This window comes from Globicephala melas, chromosome 16 (genome assembly GCF_963455315.2).
Source record: "Globicephala melas chromosome 16, mGloMel1.2, whole genome shotgun sequence".
In the NCBI taxonomy this organism is placed as follows: Eukaryota; Metazoa; Chordata; class Mammalia; order Artiodactyla; family Delphinidae; genus Globicephala; species Globicephala melas.
In genome coordinates, this window is record NC_083329.1 from 27,855,362 (window position 1) to 27,871,533 (window position 16,172).

General features: G+C 40.7%; 2 protein-coding genes across 6 annotated transcripts in view; both read left to right on the forward strand.

The window, feature by feature from the left end:
* ERLIN1 (ER lipid raft associated 1) overlaps positions 1-16,172 on the forward strand; it is a 47,106-nt gene that overhangs the window by 28,777 nt on the left and 2,157 nt on the right. For 2 of the 5 annotated variants that reach the window (XM_030865345.2, XM_060285916.1), the window contains exons 10-12: positions 2,274-2,363; positions 3,257-3,336; positions 4,762-7,309. In XM_030865345.2, the coding sequence (XP_030721205.1) occupies positions 2,274-2,363; positions 3,257-3,336; positions 4,762-4,983 (392 nt within the window). In that variant the 3' untranslated portion in view covers positions 4,984-7,309. Of the gene's footprint in view, positions 1-2,273; positions 2,364-3,256; positions 3,337-4,761; positions 7,310-8,152; positions 8,221-8,556; positions 12,429-16,172 lie in introns of those variants that run through there. The other 3 variants (XR_009559239.1, XR_009559240.1, XM_060285917.1) reach the window with 3 other exon arrangements.
* LOC115857893 (cytochrome P450 2C23-like) overlaps positions 15,703-16,172 on the forward strand; it is a 31,523-nt gene continuing 31,053 nt past the window's right edge. The window contains exon 1 of the mRNA XM_030865342.2: positions 15,703-16,075. Coding sequence (XP_030721202.1) covers positions 15,896-16,075 — 180 coding nt within the window. The 5' untranslated portion in view covers positions 15,703-15,895. The remainder of the gene's footprint in view (positions 16,076-16,172) is intronic.

Sequence of the window (16,172 nt, forward strand, 5' to 3'; positions counted from 1 at the left end):
TCCCTTCTTTTCTGATTGGTATTGAATTGATTGTATTTTCTTTATTATTTTCTTCCTTTTACTTGATTGGAAGTTTTACATTCTATTTCTAGAATTTGTAACTAGTTGTTTCCTGTAAAATGTTAACAAGCATACCTGACTTGACAGAGTCTAATCATTCTTTCCATCCTCTTCTTGAACAGTATCTTAGGATGCTTCAACTCTTATCACTGTCCTCCAGTTTTACATATTATTGTTGCCTAGTATTTTAGTTTCATGTTGTTTTTATTCCCCCATTGATTATTATCATCATTGATTCCTACAGTAAATATTTTATTTTGATTTAAATATGTTGTGTAATTTTTTCCTCTCCATTGCTTCTGACAATTCATTCTTTTTTTCTGCTAGCTTTTTTCAGTAAAGGCTAGGGACTGGAAAATTTATTCAGTCTTCCTTAGTCTGAAATACTTTTATTTCATTCTTGAATGGTAATTTAGCCTACAGTTCTAAGCCCAACTAAAGTTACTTTTCTTTGTCACTTTGGCAGTAGTATTTTGTTTTTGTTTGGCTTCTCCTCCTCTTTTTACTTTTAAGAATTTTCTCTGTTAAAAAAAAAAAAAGAATTTTCTCTATCTTTGCATATTCTCTAGTTTCACTATGATATGCCACTGGGCTGGTGGGTAGAGTTGCAGCCCTTTAGCAGGTCCTCGGGTTTTATAGGGGAATTTCAGTTTTAACATCTCAAGGCCTCATCTCCTGGCCCTGCTGGGCAATAGCCCAAGGCCCTTTCTCTTACTAGTCTAATAACCACTCCCAGGGCTGCCACCATACAAGCTCTCAGCTCTCTCTTCACTTGTCTCTCTTGAGGATCTCTCATTCTTTCTTATGATCTCAATTATACATTAGAAAACAATTTTGTTATATTTTATCTAGCATTTTAAGGTGTTGGAAGGGTTTCTCATTAGCCTACTCCACCATTTTTCTAGAACTAGAGGTTTGGTCATGCTCTTTATTGCTTTATGCCCACACATCAGAGAACATTGTGAAATGGGATTACTGCATCAGTTCCCCATGTTGATACACCATTCTCTGGGTTCTAGCTGCAGGCTCCAGATTCCTGACTTTCTATTCAAATTTTATCTTGAGTTTCTGCTTATAGCTAAATTTTTAGTTCAGCTGAACACAGCCTACTTTTAGGATGGTATGGTGATAGATTGATTTTATGCTGATGGGGAGATAGGGAAGTATGCCCTGGAGGAGCTGGTAAAGGATCCTGCCTTATGGAAAGAAGAAACCACCTGGAAATGTTCTTTCCATTATACATTTCCTCCAGAGGCAAAGGAGAAGATATGTTAAAATTCAACTTCTTTGGCTGAAAAGGAGAATTGAGAATGTTCTTCAAGAATTGCAGTGATTGTATTGAAAATATAATTAGAGTCTTTCTTCCCTGGTCCTGAATCCTTTGGTTAAGCCAGAGATTTCCTAAGGATGTTTTGTTTTCCCTGCCTGTAATTGCCTGCTGCAGCTACCTTGTTCACTCCCAACACTTGTTTTCACATTCTCAGGTGAATTACCCTGCTTTCTCTTTTATCTTCTACAGTAGTCAGAATACTCCTCCTCCCCTTCATCACATCATTTCCCTGATGGTTACATAACAGTTGATCCTGAGTATATATTAAAGTTAAATTCCTTAGCCTGTCACTCAAAACAGGGGTCTTCCAGCCCTCTCTGTAATTTTTTTGTTGTCTTCTTTTATCAGCTGGCTCTTTATCACCTCTTCAACTTCGACTTGCTATGCTAATTCGTATATCTTGTTTTTGTTTACACTTTCTGCCAGGTCCTTATAGGTCATGTCTGTTATTTTCTTTAAGATTTCTTCCAGAAGGTCTTCCTTGTTTTATCTTCCATATTCTTTCTTTCTCCTGCCACATTATATAATTGTCCTATGTTGCCATACATTTGTGTTGCTCTGTTTTTGTTCTGAGAACGTTCATGAAGTATCTTTTTTTTCCCCATTAGCTTGTGGACCATTGCCATTTAATCCCATGAAGGACTGGAACTGTCACCTTTTGTACTCTTCCTTCCTACAAAACAAGCACTGTCAAAATAGAACAGTGAAGTAGGAAATAAATTCCCTTTTTTCTGTTGAGTTGTTTATAGTCTGAATAGATAAAACAATGAAACAATGAGCCCATAAAACCTTAATATAATTGTTAGACTATGTGCTCATGTTTCTAAGTACCTCTGGAACTAGAGAAGTGTTTTTGAAGATCTTGTTTTGTGTATAATTATAGAAGCAGAGAAGATTGCACAAGTGGCAAAAATTCGGTTTCAGCAGAAGGTGATGGAGAAAGAAACTGAAAAGCGCATTTCTGAAATTGAAGGTACCTCAGGGAGAAAAGAGGCTCTGACCATCCTGAACTGCTTCTCTGTCTCAGGGACTGGGTCTGGGTTATGGTGGGTGGTCTGGAGGAAGTAGCTGGCCTGATATTCTAGACAAATTTTTTTTTTAATTGCCATTGTGTATCTAGCTCTTTTGTTTGGTTTGTGACTATGGGAAACCCAGCCTTTCATTTTCCATCCTTAAGTTGGGGCTTATTTGTTCTCAGGCAAAGTAATCAGTTTTAAAGAATATACAAGATAAGAAGCCCCACCACCACCAGTTTCTTTTCTACCCGTCAACTAAAAAAATAACCAAACAATTAGCTGGGGAAAAAAGAAGCCCTGATTGTCGTAGAGGCTCCCAAACTCTTGATTACACATAGCGGGATGTCGATGTTCTTAGCTCACTGTCTTGAAGACCATATATTCAACCTCTTTTGCTTATATGATGATGCTACCTATCATTCTACATTAACTGATTCTGAATCAGATTTGAAGGGGATGGAGACAGTGCAAATAAATAGAGCAGAGCTCTCATGTCTGGACTTAATTATTAATACTTAAAGCCTAGAGCCTGGGTGGGGTGTGAGGCTTTAGGTGATGAGGGGTGGAGGAAAGAAGGAGCAACTTAAGGTGGAAAATGAAGTGGGTTCAGACGGGCTGAGAGTTAAACTTGATATTGACAAGAGTATTCCCCTTTGAGAAGGAGTTGTCTGGGGACTGGGATTTGAAAACTGCAAATGTTGTTTTATGCCTTTAAAGTAAAGTGAATGATTGGAATATCAATCAGTGGATAAAGGGGCTTCTACTTAAGGTAGAGTCTGAACTCTTACCCAGCTGAGGAAATGGATTGCAACTTTGCTCTGTTTTAAACACCGACTGTTTTGCTTACTAGATGCTGCGTTCCTGGCCCGAGAGAAGGCGAAAGCAGATGCTGAGTATTATGCCGCACACAAATATGCCACTTCAAACAAGGTGACTGGCTCTCTGTGTCACTCTCCTAGTAATATAGGTTAAGTTTTTGCTTTCGCCTGTGGGGGTTCTAACACGATGGAGGCGATTTTATCCAGTGTCAAGGAAGGGTAGTTACCATCACACCCTCTAGAATTGGCCAGCCACTTGGAAAGACATATGTTGCACATTCTATGGGTAGAGAACTTTGTATAGTTCTTTATAAAAGTGGGGAGCTAGGACAAAGGCAAGCAGATATATAAACCCAGGTCAAATGCCATAAATTCATCCATTTGTCCTGCTGTATAAGGGCTCAATAATCAGGAAAGTTAAAGGTCTTCTGAAATGACAGGAGTGACAGGAGAGGAGTAAAGTTCATTTAAAATTGCTTCCCAGATCAGGTAGACCTTTGGGGTAGATGCTAAGCTTGTTTAGAGCAGAGTTTCTCATCAGACATTCTTAGCATCTTGGGGTGAGATACTTTTTCATTATTGAAGCCTATCTCATGCATTCTGGCCCTTGGCTGCTAAACTGTCAGTAGTGCTCACCAATTATTTTAACAATCCACACCCCCCACCACACACACACGTTTCCAAATGCCCCCAGTTGAGTACTGCTTGTTTGTTGGATTTAAAAAATACTCTAGTCATGAGGAATTTCATATGTGGTAATTTGAGAAAGGAAGTTGGGTGATGTGTGGGTGAACAATTTTTGTATAGGGACTGGGGTAAGTTTAGGTCTAGAGAGTACAGACCTAGTTAGTAGGAATTATTTAATTAAAAGTCAGCTAGAACCCCTTGTAGTCTGAGAAGGGAAGGATATAGGGAAGGATATGACCAAGGTTTATAAGGTTAATAATTATACAGTAGAGTGGAACAGAGGAAAAGTTGAGAAGGAGGTTGCTAAGGTATATGATGCAGTCTGAAAGGTTAGAGTCAAGATTTAAGGTATAGACAGGGCTTAAACTTTTTCCATTTAGGAAGGAGCAACATAATCTATATTCAGAAGTCTGAAGATACGGTAGCTTGTCAGAACGAGAGTTGTCAGTGCTTTGAAATCCAGTGTAAATTTAGAAATAAACTTAACATATTGGAGGACACAACTCTATAGAAACAGAACGGAATTTGGTCAAGATGAAGGCAAGATGAGAAATTTCAGTTTCCAAACCAGGGATCCAAATCTGTCATGGGAAAAGCTGCCCAGGCACAAGTGTCAAGACTTTGTCATTGATGTGAGCCTTATGCTGAAAGGGGCAGTAGTTTTATGCCATTCTGAAAAATGCTGTCAATGTGATAGCCACACTTCAAAGTGAGAGAGGGTCATTGGTAGCAATTCACAATTGAGGAATGATATTCAGGAGAACAATAGGGAAAATCTGTGTAAGGAAAGAGAGCAGTGACTATTGCACCAAAGTGTTCTGATGCCTTTGCTCTTGTTTGCCTCTCACAGCACAAATTGACCCCGGAATATCTGGAGCTCAAAAGGTACCAGGCCATTGCTTCTAACAGTAAGATCTACTTTGGCAGCAACATCCCTAGCATGTTCGTGGACTCCTCTTGTGCTTTGAAATATTCAGAGGTTAGGACTGGAAGAAAAAGCTCTCTCCCCTCTAAGGAGGCTCTTGAGCCCTCCGGAGAGAGCCCCATCCAAAACAAGGAGAGCACAGGTTGATGCAACAGGTGGAAATGTTCTCCCATATCAAGATATGGCCCGAGGGGTTAAGTGGGAACGATGGTTATACGACTTCAGATTTACAGAGAACTCATGCTCCGTCTGTTCTGCCTTTCCTGTGGTAGTCCTGGTTTATCAGCTGATTGCAGGATAGAGCCAGCTGTCTGGCACCCAGATGGTCTTTTCAGGTGCAGTTTTATCAAATATCCTGTGTATGTTCGTTTCTAAACTGGTACTCATGAATGAGGGAAAATCTGATGCTAACATACTGCCTGCACTGGAATGTTAAACACTAAATATTTAACAAGCTGTGTTTTTCTAAGCTGAGATCTATTGGATAATGTTTACATTGGTCCCCGGGGAAATGTGTGCTCAGTCATTCAAGAGATAGGAGGTCAGAGAAAAGGCGGCCAGGATGTGGTAAGTGTAAAGAAGACTGATTATGCCAGGACCCAGGCTTTCTCTTTTGGGTCTAGTCCCAGCATTCATCCATGTGAGTAGCATCTAGTCCGCTGAAGTTCCCCAGGAAATGATCTTCCACTTGAGCAACTATTTACTTGATACGATTTGCACCTTTTTGTTTTCCTAGAGTCAAGATGGTGGCCTGCTGGGACATGCACCTTGCCACCCAATCAGAGATTCTTCATAGAGATTCCTAATCATTAGTTTATTGCATTAGTAGGCTCAGAGATAGAGCTTAGTTTGAAGTTTTGGGTGAGATGAAACCTTTGCTTTGAACCAAAGCTCTGGGGGCCATACATACCCCTCCACTGGGTGATGACTATCTCTGTCACTGCCCAGGCCATGTGTGACTAAGGTGCCTGGTTTTTAGGCTCAGACAACTCCTTCTATGTCACCTCTCCGCTCTGGCCAAGAGTGCAACAGGACTTTAACCAGAAATAGAAGCAGCATCCAGTTCCTAGCTGTTCACTGCACAGTGTTGTATCATAACTGCAGGAAGTTTTTATTTTTAAAACTGGATTTGGGGTACATTCATTTGCCCCGGTACCTCTGCCTAAAGGTCAGATCCTGGGGCTGCCATGGTTACTGGCCCACGGGTTCTCCTTCTCAACACTCATCAGGAGCCCACCGGGTGGATCAAGGAGTAACCTAGAAAGCACCCTTGGTCATCTTTGCCTCCTTCCCTCCTGGCCCTGAGATGCTGAAATCTAAGTTGTTCCGCAGCTTCCACCTCAACTAGGAGATCAGGATTATCAGGATTATTCCACTGACTTCCTAGGCAGCCAGTGGATTTAAACTTACATGAGAGGATGACAGAGTTAGCCTGTGGCTATGGGAGATCTGTTTCATCTGGATGTTTTTTTAATCTTAAGATTAACTTTCTTGAATCAGTGTGCCCTGTAGTTAGGCCTGAGTTTACACAGTTTAAGACACCATTTGTGTACACTGTGTTCAAGCCAGACAGAAAAGTCATGGGACCACTTCCAGAAACCTTTAAGCTAACTGTCAGTCTCATGACAGCTTCTGGGTTGTGCCAGACACTTAATACGGGAAAGGAGTCCCAGATTTGAGGTCTTTTCCCAGGGCCTTATCCTATAAAGGCATTTGTAATATGGAAAGAATAATTTTTTTGTTTTTGCTCATTTAATTATATACATTCTCTTTATGAATGAATTTTGTGTTCTCTAGCCCTTTTTAAAAGATTTTTGGAACTATATAATAAACTCTTTACCTGTCATATATTGTTGCTGCATATAAATAATGATTGTTGTGGGAAATCTGGATCATTGACCTTTTTTTTTTTCTTTTTTTTTTTTTTTTCTTTTTTTTTGTGGTACGCGGGCCTCTCACTGCTGTGGCCTCTCCCGTTGCGGAGCACAAGCTCCAGATGCGCAGGCTCAGCGGCCATGGCTCACGGGCCCAGCCGCTCCGCGGCATGTGGGATCTTCCCGGACCGGGGCACGAACCCGTGTCGCCTGCATCGGCAGGCGGACTCTCAACCACTGCGCCACCAGGGAAGCCCTGGATCATTGACCTTTGTGCTTTCATTCCTAGAGATGTTTCCTATTCCCATGAGCTAAAAACTGTTGCCCCAAAGTGATGAATATGGGTTTTCTTACAAACCACAGTCTCTGGTGGCAGAGTTGAGGAACAGGGAAGTAGCACTGTGAAGTTCTCAAGAAAGGACTTCTGCTTAAACTCTCCGTGGAATGTGCTTCCCTGTGCTCACTGGGGCTCAAAGTCTGCCCCCGCCCCGCCCCACCTTCAGGGATGTTCCTTTTGGTAATCTTGAAGTCTAAATTTATATGTGAAATGCTACCTTTTTTAAAAAAGAAACTAAATAAAATTATTTTACTATCAGTGATTTGTGTTTTTCCCATATGTCTCCTTTCTCTGTTGCTTAACCTGCTCCTCAGGCTGTCCTGCCCATTTCAGCTCGGAGCCAGTTTATTTACTACTTTAACTTAACTATAGACGCTCTCCTTACACTTTTCCCAGAAGCCTCGTGTAAGAATTTTGAAAGCAGGATTTCCATTCTTTCCTGACTCACGGAATTTAACAAGGGGTGTTTTGATTCCTTGTGGGATGCAGCCAGCAGCAGAGGAGGGAAGAGGGAGGATGGAGCATCGTGCCCCTCGGAGACTGCCTGAGAGCTGAAATACTTACACTGAGGAGGGGAGGGGACATTATCTTGAGGTGGAGAAAAGACAAACTGTATAGATTATAACTGGCAATGGTATGATATAATTAACCTCACTAATTCAGATGTTAACCCAGGAACCAGGGTTGGACCTGCTCTGCTCAAGCTCTCAACATTCCCTCCTGGGGACAATTTCACAGTGCTGTTGGGGCATCAGGGCTTGATAATTGGGAGTGCTGGGGAAAGCAGCCCTTTTACTCGGGTTCCTATGGGATCCAACCCCATAGTATCCTACATCTGTGGCTACAAACCAGGGAAATTTAATTCAAACTAATTATCCTGTAGGCTTTTGGTACGTCTTAAAATGAAGTGATTTAGAATTAAGTGATTTCTGCCTCTTGCTGTGGGGAAGGAATTCTGTGAATTAGACGTTGTGGCTTCTGATTGCTTTAGGATTAAGTCCCAAGTGTATACACACCTCTCCAGCCCAAGTCCTTGAATGTACCTTCTCTCTGTCCCTTTGCATGTATTATTCCATCCACCTGGCCTACTTTTTCTCCCTTGTAGCTCCAACTTTGCTAACTCCTAAAGAGTCTTCACTTCTTCAGAGAGGTCTTCCGGAACTGCTTGCTCAGGTCAGCACCCCACGTTTCCCTGTTTGTAACACTCCACACGCCTCACATTACCTGCTTAATGTCTGTTCTCACAAATGTTTAGCTACCTGGGGGGCAGGGACTGTGACCATGCTCTTCCCTGGGATGGTATCTGTTGCTCATGCCTTGCACAGTGCCTGGCCCATATGAGTTGGTCAGTTACGTTGTGTGAACAAAAAGGATGAATGTGAAAGGCAGGTAAGTGAGTAGTGGGGAAAAAAGGACATAGAAGTTAGGCTAGAGTGTCCACGTCAGGGCTTAGTGTGTAACCATGGGAAATTACCTAATATCTCTGAACTTGTTTACATATTCTTACAGAGCTCTTCAGTGGGTTCAGCAAGATCTGTTTATGCACCTGGAATAGTGATTTGCACGTGGTGTTTGTTGGGGTGCATTAGTTCACCCAGCCTATTGGAGTCGATATATGTTTGTCTCTGAGTAGCCTGTAAATTCCTGTGATGGACAGAGAGCACAGTGCCTGATACATACAAGTGCATCAGAAAACACACATTGAATTATGTCTTCAGCAGCAGTGACCTAAGCTAGCTGGATTTTAAATCTCAACCGCAGCCCTCCAGGAACATCTCAACAAGCTGGGCCAGCTTCTCGGCTATCCTCTGGTCTCTTGTCTTTGTGTAAGCATTTTAAACTAATTTACTGTTAATTCATTGCTCACTCCCCCAAGTGTCCATTATTATATAACTCGGAATGACATTTTACTTGTTTTCCTTACCATGTTTCTTTGGAATTAGTGCCTTTCATGTTTTTCTCCTATTACCTCTTTCTATCCATTTTTCTACCTTCCATCTGCTACAGGCTGAATGTGTTCCCCTAAAAGTCATGTTGAAGCCCTAATGCTCCATGTGATGGTATTTGGAGGTGGGGCCTTTGACAGATATTGGGTTAGCCAAAAGGTTCGTTTGCTTTTTTCCATAAGATGGCTCTAGTAGCGCTCAGTTGTCTTTTTTTTTTTTTTTTTGCAACACGCGGGCCTCTCACTGTTGTGGCCTCTCCCACTGCGGAGCACAGGCTCTGGACGCGCAGGTTCAGCGGCCATGGCTCACGGGCCCAGCTGCTTCGCGGCATGTGGGATCCTCCTGGACCGGGGCACGAACCCATGTCCCCTGCGTCGGCAGGCGGACTCTCAACCACTGCGCCACCAGGGAAACCCCCGCTTAGTTGTCTTTAAATTCTTTCGAAACAATTTTGTTAGATTGTATTGTGACAGCTGTCATATCAGTGTGGTTGAAGAAAAGCTTATGAAAATTGGTGAATTTTTGTGTAGCCATTTTAATATTGAAGATGGAAGAAAAACAACATTTTCGGAATATTATGCTTTATTATTTCAAGAAAGGTAAAAACACAACTGAAACTCAAAAGAAGATTTGTGCAGTGTATGGAGAAGGTGCTGTGACTGATTGAACGTGTCAAAAGTGGTTTGCAAAGTTTTGTGTTGGAGATATCTTGCTGGACGATGCTCCACGGTCAGGCAGACCAGTTGAAGTTGATAGCGATCAAATCCAGACACTAATTGAGAACAAACAACATTATACCACGTGTTGAAAATCATTTGCACCAGCTTGGTTATGTTAATCGCTTTGATGTTTGGGTTCCACATAGGTTAGGCGAAAAAAGCCTTCTTGACCGTATTTCCACATGCCATGCTCTACTGAAACATAATGAAAACGCTCCGTTTTTTTTGTTTTTTTTTTTTTTGACTGCGTTGGGTCTTCGTTGCTGTGTGCGGGCTTTTTCTCTAGTTGTGGTGAGCGGGGGCTACTCTTCATTGCAGTGGCTTCTCTTGTGGAGCACGGGCTCTAGGTTCAGGGCTTCAGTAGTTGTGGCTCGCGGGCTCTAGAGCACAGGCTCAGTAGTTGTGGCGCACCGAAAACGTTGCATTTTTAAAACAAATTGTGATGGGTGATGAAAAGTGGATACTGTACAATAATGTGGAAAGGAAGAAATCGTGGGGCAAACGAAATGAACCACCACCAAGCACCCCAAAGGCTGGTCTTCATCCAAAGAAGGTGATGTTGTGTATATGGTGGGGTTGGAAGGGAGTCCTCTACTATGAGCTCCTTCTGGAAAATCAAACAATTAATTCCAACAAGTACTGCTCCCAATTAGACCATCTGAAAGCAGCACTCCATGAAAAGCGTCTGGAGTTAGTCAACAGAAAACACATAATCTTCCATAAGGATAACACAAAACCGCATGTTTCTCTGATGACCAGGCAAAAACTGTTACAGCCTGGCTGGGGAGTTCTGATTCATCCGCCATATTCACCAGACGTTGCACCTTCAGATTGCCATTTATTTCGGTCTTTACAAAATTCTCTTAATGGAAAAAATTTCAATCCCCTGGAAGAATGTAAAAGGCATCTGGAATAGTTCTTTGCTCAAAAAGATAAAAAATTTGGGGAAGATGGAATTATGAAGTTGCCTGAAAAATGGCAGAAGGTAGTGGAACAAAATGGTGAATACGTTGTTCAATAAAGTTCTTGGTGAAAATGAAAAATGTGTCTTTTATTTTTACTTTAAAACAGAAGGAACTTTTTGGCCAACCCAATAATTAGGTTGTTAAGGTGGAGCCTTCATAAATAGAAGTAGATGAGATGTCTACTTATAAGAAGAGATGTCTTATAAGAAGAGATGTCTCGCTGGGCCACATGAGGACACAACAAGAAGGCCATCTGCAAACCAGGAGGAGAGCTCTCACCAGACACCAAATCTGCTACCACTTTGGTCTTGGACTTCCCAGTATCCAAAACTGAGAAATGAATGTTTAAGCCACCCAGTTTATGGTATTTTGTTATAGCGGCCTGAGCAGACTAAGACGCCAGCTATTTCAATTTTTTATCTTGAAGTATTTTTAAATCTTTCCTTTTCTTTCTGTAAATATTTACTGGGTATCTAGTATGCGCTAGTTGCTGAGGCAACAAAAAAGACTTTTAGCCTTGTGGTGGAGGGGGGTGCGGTTTGGATGGTACAGCAAATAAATAGGCAAGTATGATAGTGTGGTAAGTACCACAGCAGGCAGAACACTGGATGCAAGGAGTACAGGTGGGGGTCACCACAGCCTGGTGGTTTCTAGGAGGCAGTGTCAGATCTGAGCTACATTTTTAAGGATATACAGGAGGCAGCCAGGCAACTGAAGAGAATGATGGTAATGGTGGAATGTGTTCCAGGCAATGGGAGCACCAGATGCTATTGTATTTTAAAATGCAATTCACTGGGTCCCCATGCCTCAACAGTGCCATGCAGGCAATTAACATGTTGTTTTTCACTGCAGGGTTCCTCCCATACTATGGAAGCTGCAGTCATTCTGCAGATGTATTCAACTCAGATATGCACAAGAATTAATATCCCGAGGGACAACCCTCAACCAATGGAAGAGAGGAGCACAAATGGTCAGAGAGGAGGTGACCCCTAAAACCTCAGTGGAGACAGCAGCCCTCCTGACACAACAGGAGAAACAATGTGAGCATCAAATTGAATACAATTCAAGTGTTCAAGTGCCTGGTATGTGCCAGGAAACCTAAAATGTGTTAAGTGTTGGACCAACAATGAACAAAACAATAGTGAATAAGACATAGTCTTTGTTCTCTTAGAATCAACAGTCTCATGGGAAGGTAGACCTTAATCAAACAATTCCAACTATGATGAGGCTATACAAATGGGAAGAATGTACTACTGGTAGTGTAAAGAAAGAGAAGGGGGAGATAAAGAACGAGAAGGTATGCTAGCCAGTTAAAGATCAGGGAATAACAAAAATTCTACAAAATTTTTTTTTAATGAGCAAAGGATCTCAATAGACATTTCTTCAGAGAAGATATATAAATGGCCAATAAGAACATGAAAGATGTTTAACATCATTAGTCATTAGGGAAATGCCAATCAAAACCACGATGAGATAGGACTTTATACCCACTGGAATGGCAGTAACAAAAAAGACAATAACAGTTGTTTGCAAGGATGGGGAGAAATGGGAATCCTCATACACTGCTAGTAGGAATGTAAAATGGTACAGCTACTTTGGAATATGTTTTGACAGTTCCTCAAAATGTTAAGCAAAGAGTTACCATAAGACCCAGCAATTCTGCTTCTAGGTATCTACCCAGAAGAATTAAAACATGTCCACACAAAGTGAACTGTATACTTTAAAAGGGTGAATTGTATGTGAATTATATCTCAATAAAGCTGTTACTTTAAAAAATGAAAGCTCACATGTGAAGCCTTATAACGTGAAGACCTCAGTTCAAGAACCTTCCAGGAATGGACCAAAGTTTAGTACAGGTATAACATTATCAGTGAGAATAGGAGCACCAAAAAATGAGACTGGTGAGGTAGGTGTCAAGAGGGGAGAGGATCATGGTGGGCCTTCTGAGTCTTGTTACATACCAGGGATTTTTCCGAAGGTTAGAAATCTTTCAAGCAAAACATTTCAGAATTAAAAATTTAAAGCACAATACCATTTATATTAGCACCCCAAACTATGAAATAGGTATAAATCTAACAAAATATGTATCTACAGGATCTATATGAGGAAAACTATAAAACTTTGATGAAAGAGATCAATGAAGAACTAAATAGATGGAGAGATAGTCCACGTTCATGTATAGGAACACTCAGTATTGTCGGTGTTACTTCTTCCTAACTTGATCTATAGATCCAATGCAATCCCAAATCAAATCCCAACAAGTTATTTTATGAATACTGACATACTGATTCTAAAGTATATATGGAGAGGTAAAACACTCAGAATAGCTAGTGTAATAGTGAAGAATGAAGTTGAGGCCATGACCTAACTTCAAGACTTACTATAAAACTACAGTGATCAAGACAGTGTGGTATTGGCAAAAGAAGAGACAAGTAGATCAGTGGGACAGAAAAGAGTCTAGAAATAGACCCACATAAATATAGTCAACCGATCTTTGACAAAGGAACAAAGGCAGTATGGAGAAAAGATAGTCTTTTCAACAAATGGTGCTGGAACAACTGGACGTACACATGCAAATATACCACTCTGGTTCAGGACTTTCATGGTGAGAGGCAGGGAGTATATGGGAGCTCTGTATCTTCTGCTCAATTTTGCCGTGAACCGGAAACTGCTCTAGAAATATAAAGCCTTAGTAATAAAAGGAAAAGTCCATTAAAAAACAAAAATTAAAAAAAAAAAAAAAAAAAAAAAAAACAAACGCTTTCAAGATTTTTAAGCAGGGAAATTGATTAGGTAATTTTAAAACTTCCCTTTTCCAACATGTTTACCAGTCCACTCTGTTTATTCACTTGCTTTCAATGTCCAGAACATTAAAGTTCTAACTTTTCAAACATTTCAAAGTCAATAATTTACCTCATTGTGGAATGTCTGCAAACAAATGCTTGCAAACAACTGAGCGTAAGCATCAGTGGACACTGGTTTCACAGAAAGTGCCAGAAGGAATACAGCAATGTATTAATATATGAAGTCCCTAAGCTACCTATGCCTGGGTTCTTCATGCACAAACCCATCATCGGCTATGGCTGCATCCCAGCCTAGTGGCCCCACAGCTAAAGGATATATGAATGCAGGCCAGTAAGGTTGGTTAATGGAAGCAAATAGTCTGCTGTGGGAAAATACAGAGAAATAGATGGCTCTGAAATTAGTGAAAAATAGTAAAGTTGAAACAAGAATTTTAGTGCTAAATAGATTTTTTTAATGTTTTCTGTAATTAGTAGGAAACAACAGTAGACTTTTTTAGATTTTGAAAAATATTTATTTTAACAAATTCCCCATAAGATAATGTCTAGATTCTGAGACATTACTATTAATAGTAAGATTTATCTCAAAGAATAAATAAAAGCATTAATTACCTTAAATGCAAATACAAGTTAGATAACGTTTTCAAATACCAACTAAGTAATCGGGTTTTTTTCTTTATTGTGATAAAATATACATAAAATTTACCATTTTAGCCATTTTTAAATGTACAGGTCAGTAATATTAAGTACGATCACAATTTTGTGCAATCATCACCATTATCTATTTCTAGAACTCTTTTTTTAATTAGATAAATTAATAACAAATTTTCGTACAAGGAAGGCATCAGATTGTTTCACTGTGGCATTTTATCAAACTTTTCAGGAAAAATAATACTAATCTTTTAATTAAAAATTTTAAAACTTTTATTAAAAAGAAAAAAAATGGAGCATTTGCCTACTTATTTTATCTGGCTCTCATAAACCTGATATTAAAACCAAACACATTACAGAGAACAAAATTGCAAACCAATATTCCTCATGTACATAGGTACAAAAATCCCTAACAAAGTAATGGCAAATCAAATCCAGCAAAATAGAAAAGTTTTATTACATCATGAGAAAGAAGAGGTGTTCATCCTAGGAATATAAGGTTAGTTTAACACTTAAAAATCAATCATTGTAGATTGCAATTAAAAAAGTTTTTGGTTAGCTTTTTAATTTATTGTTTTGCTGCATTGGTTCTTCATTGCTACCCACGGGCTTTCTCTAGCTGTGGTGGGGAGGTGGGGGGCTACTCTTCGTTGCGGTGCGCCGGCTTCTCATTGCGGTGGCTTCTCTTGTTGCGGAGCACAGGCTCTAGGCGCGTGGGCTTCAGCAGTTGTGGCTCACAGGCTCAGTTGCTCCACAGCATGTGGGATCTTCCCAGACCAGGGATTGAACCCGTGCCCACTGCATTGGCAGGCGGATTCTTAATCGCTGAGCCACTAGGGAAGCTCTTTTTGTTAGCTTTAAAAAATTTATTTATTGGGCTTCCCTGGTGGCGCAGTGGTTGAGAGTCCGCCTGCCGATGCAGGCGACACGGGTTCGTGCCCCGGTCCGGGAAGATCCCATGTGCCGTGGAGCGGCTGGGCCCGTGAGCCATGGCCGCTGAGCCTGCGCATCCGGAGCCTGTGCTCCGCAACGGGAGAGGCCACAGCAGTGAGAGGCCCGCGTACCACAAAAAAAAAAAAAAAAAATTATTTATTGAAGTATAGTTGCTGTACAATATTATTTAAGTTACAGGTGTACAATATAGTGATTCACAAATTTTAAAGGTTAGGGACTTCCCTGGTGGTCCAGTGGTTAAGACTTCGCCTTCCACTGCAGGGGGTGTGGGTTTGATCCCTGGTCAGGGAGCTAAGATCCCACATGCCTTGTGGCCAAAAAACCAAAACATAAAACAGAAGCAATACTGTAACAAATTCAATAAAGACTTTAGAACTGGTCCACATCCCCAAAAAAAAATGTTTAGAAAAATTTTTTAAAAGTTATACTCTTTATAGTTATTGTAAAATATTGGCTATATTCCCCATGTTATACAATATATCCTTGTCGTGTATTTTATACCTAATAGTTTGTACCTTTTAATCCCCCAGCTTTATAGTTAATGAATCATTAGTGCTAAAAGGAAATAGTACATGTAATGGAGAGGCTTAAAAAATCAAAAGTTGCAGATTTTGTGAACAAGAGGTAGGAAAGATATGAATCCTCCCTAATCTCAAGCTTCAGGAAGGTAAATACGGCCAAAACCAATTCCAGGTTGTTTTTTTCCAAGTCCAAGAACTCAGACCAGCCTTTGGCTGGCAGGTCATACCCCGGGTGTGTGCAAGACTTTGCTAACAAGCAATCCAAACAGTTACCAACATCGAGTAGCTGAGATGGCACTGCTGGAAATCACTACTCTTGCTCTTGTGATTTGTGTCACTTGTCTGGTTTTGCTTTTTGTGTGGAAGAAAAGTCACAAAGGGGGAAGGCTTCCCCCTGGCCCAACTCCCCTTCCCATCATTGGGAATCTGATGCAACTAAACCTCAAGGATGTCCCTGCATCTCTCTCCAAGGTAAGGGTTTCATTAGAGGCTGGTCATCTCCAGGTAAGGGGGGGGTCATCTTCAGGTTATCTTCATGTCATCTTCAAGCGTTCTTAGTTTTACTCAC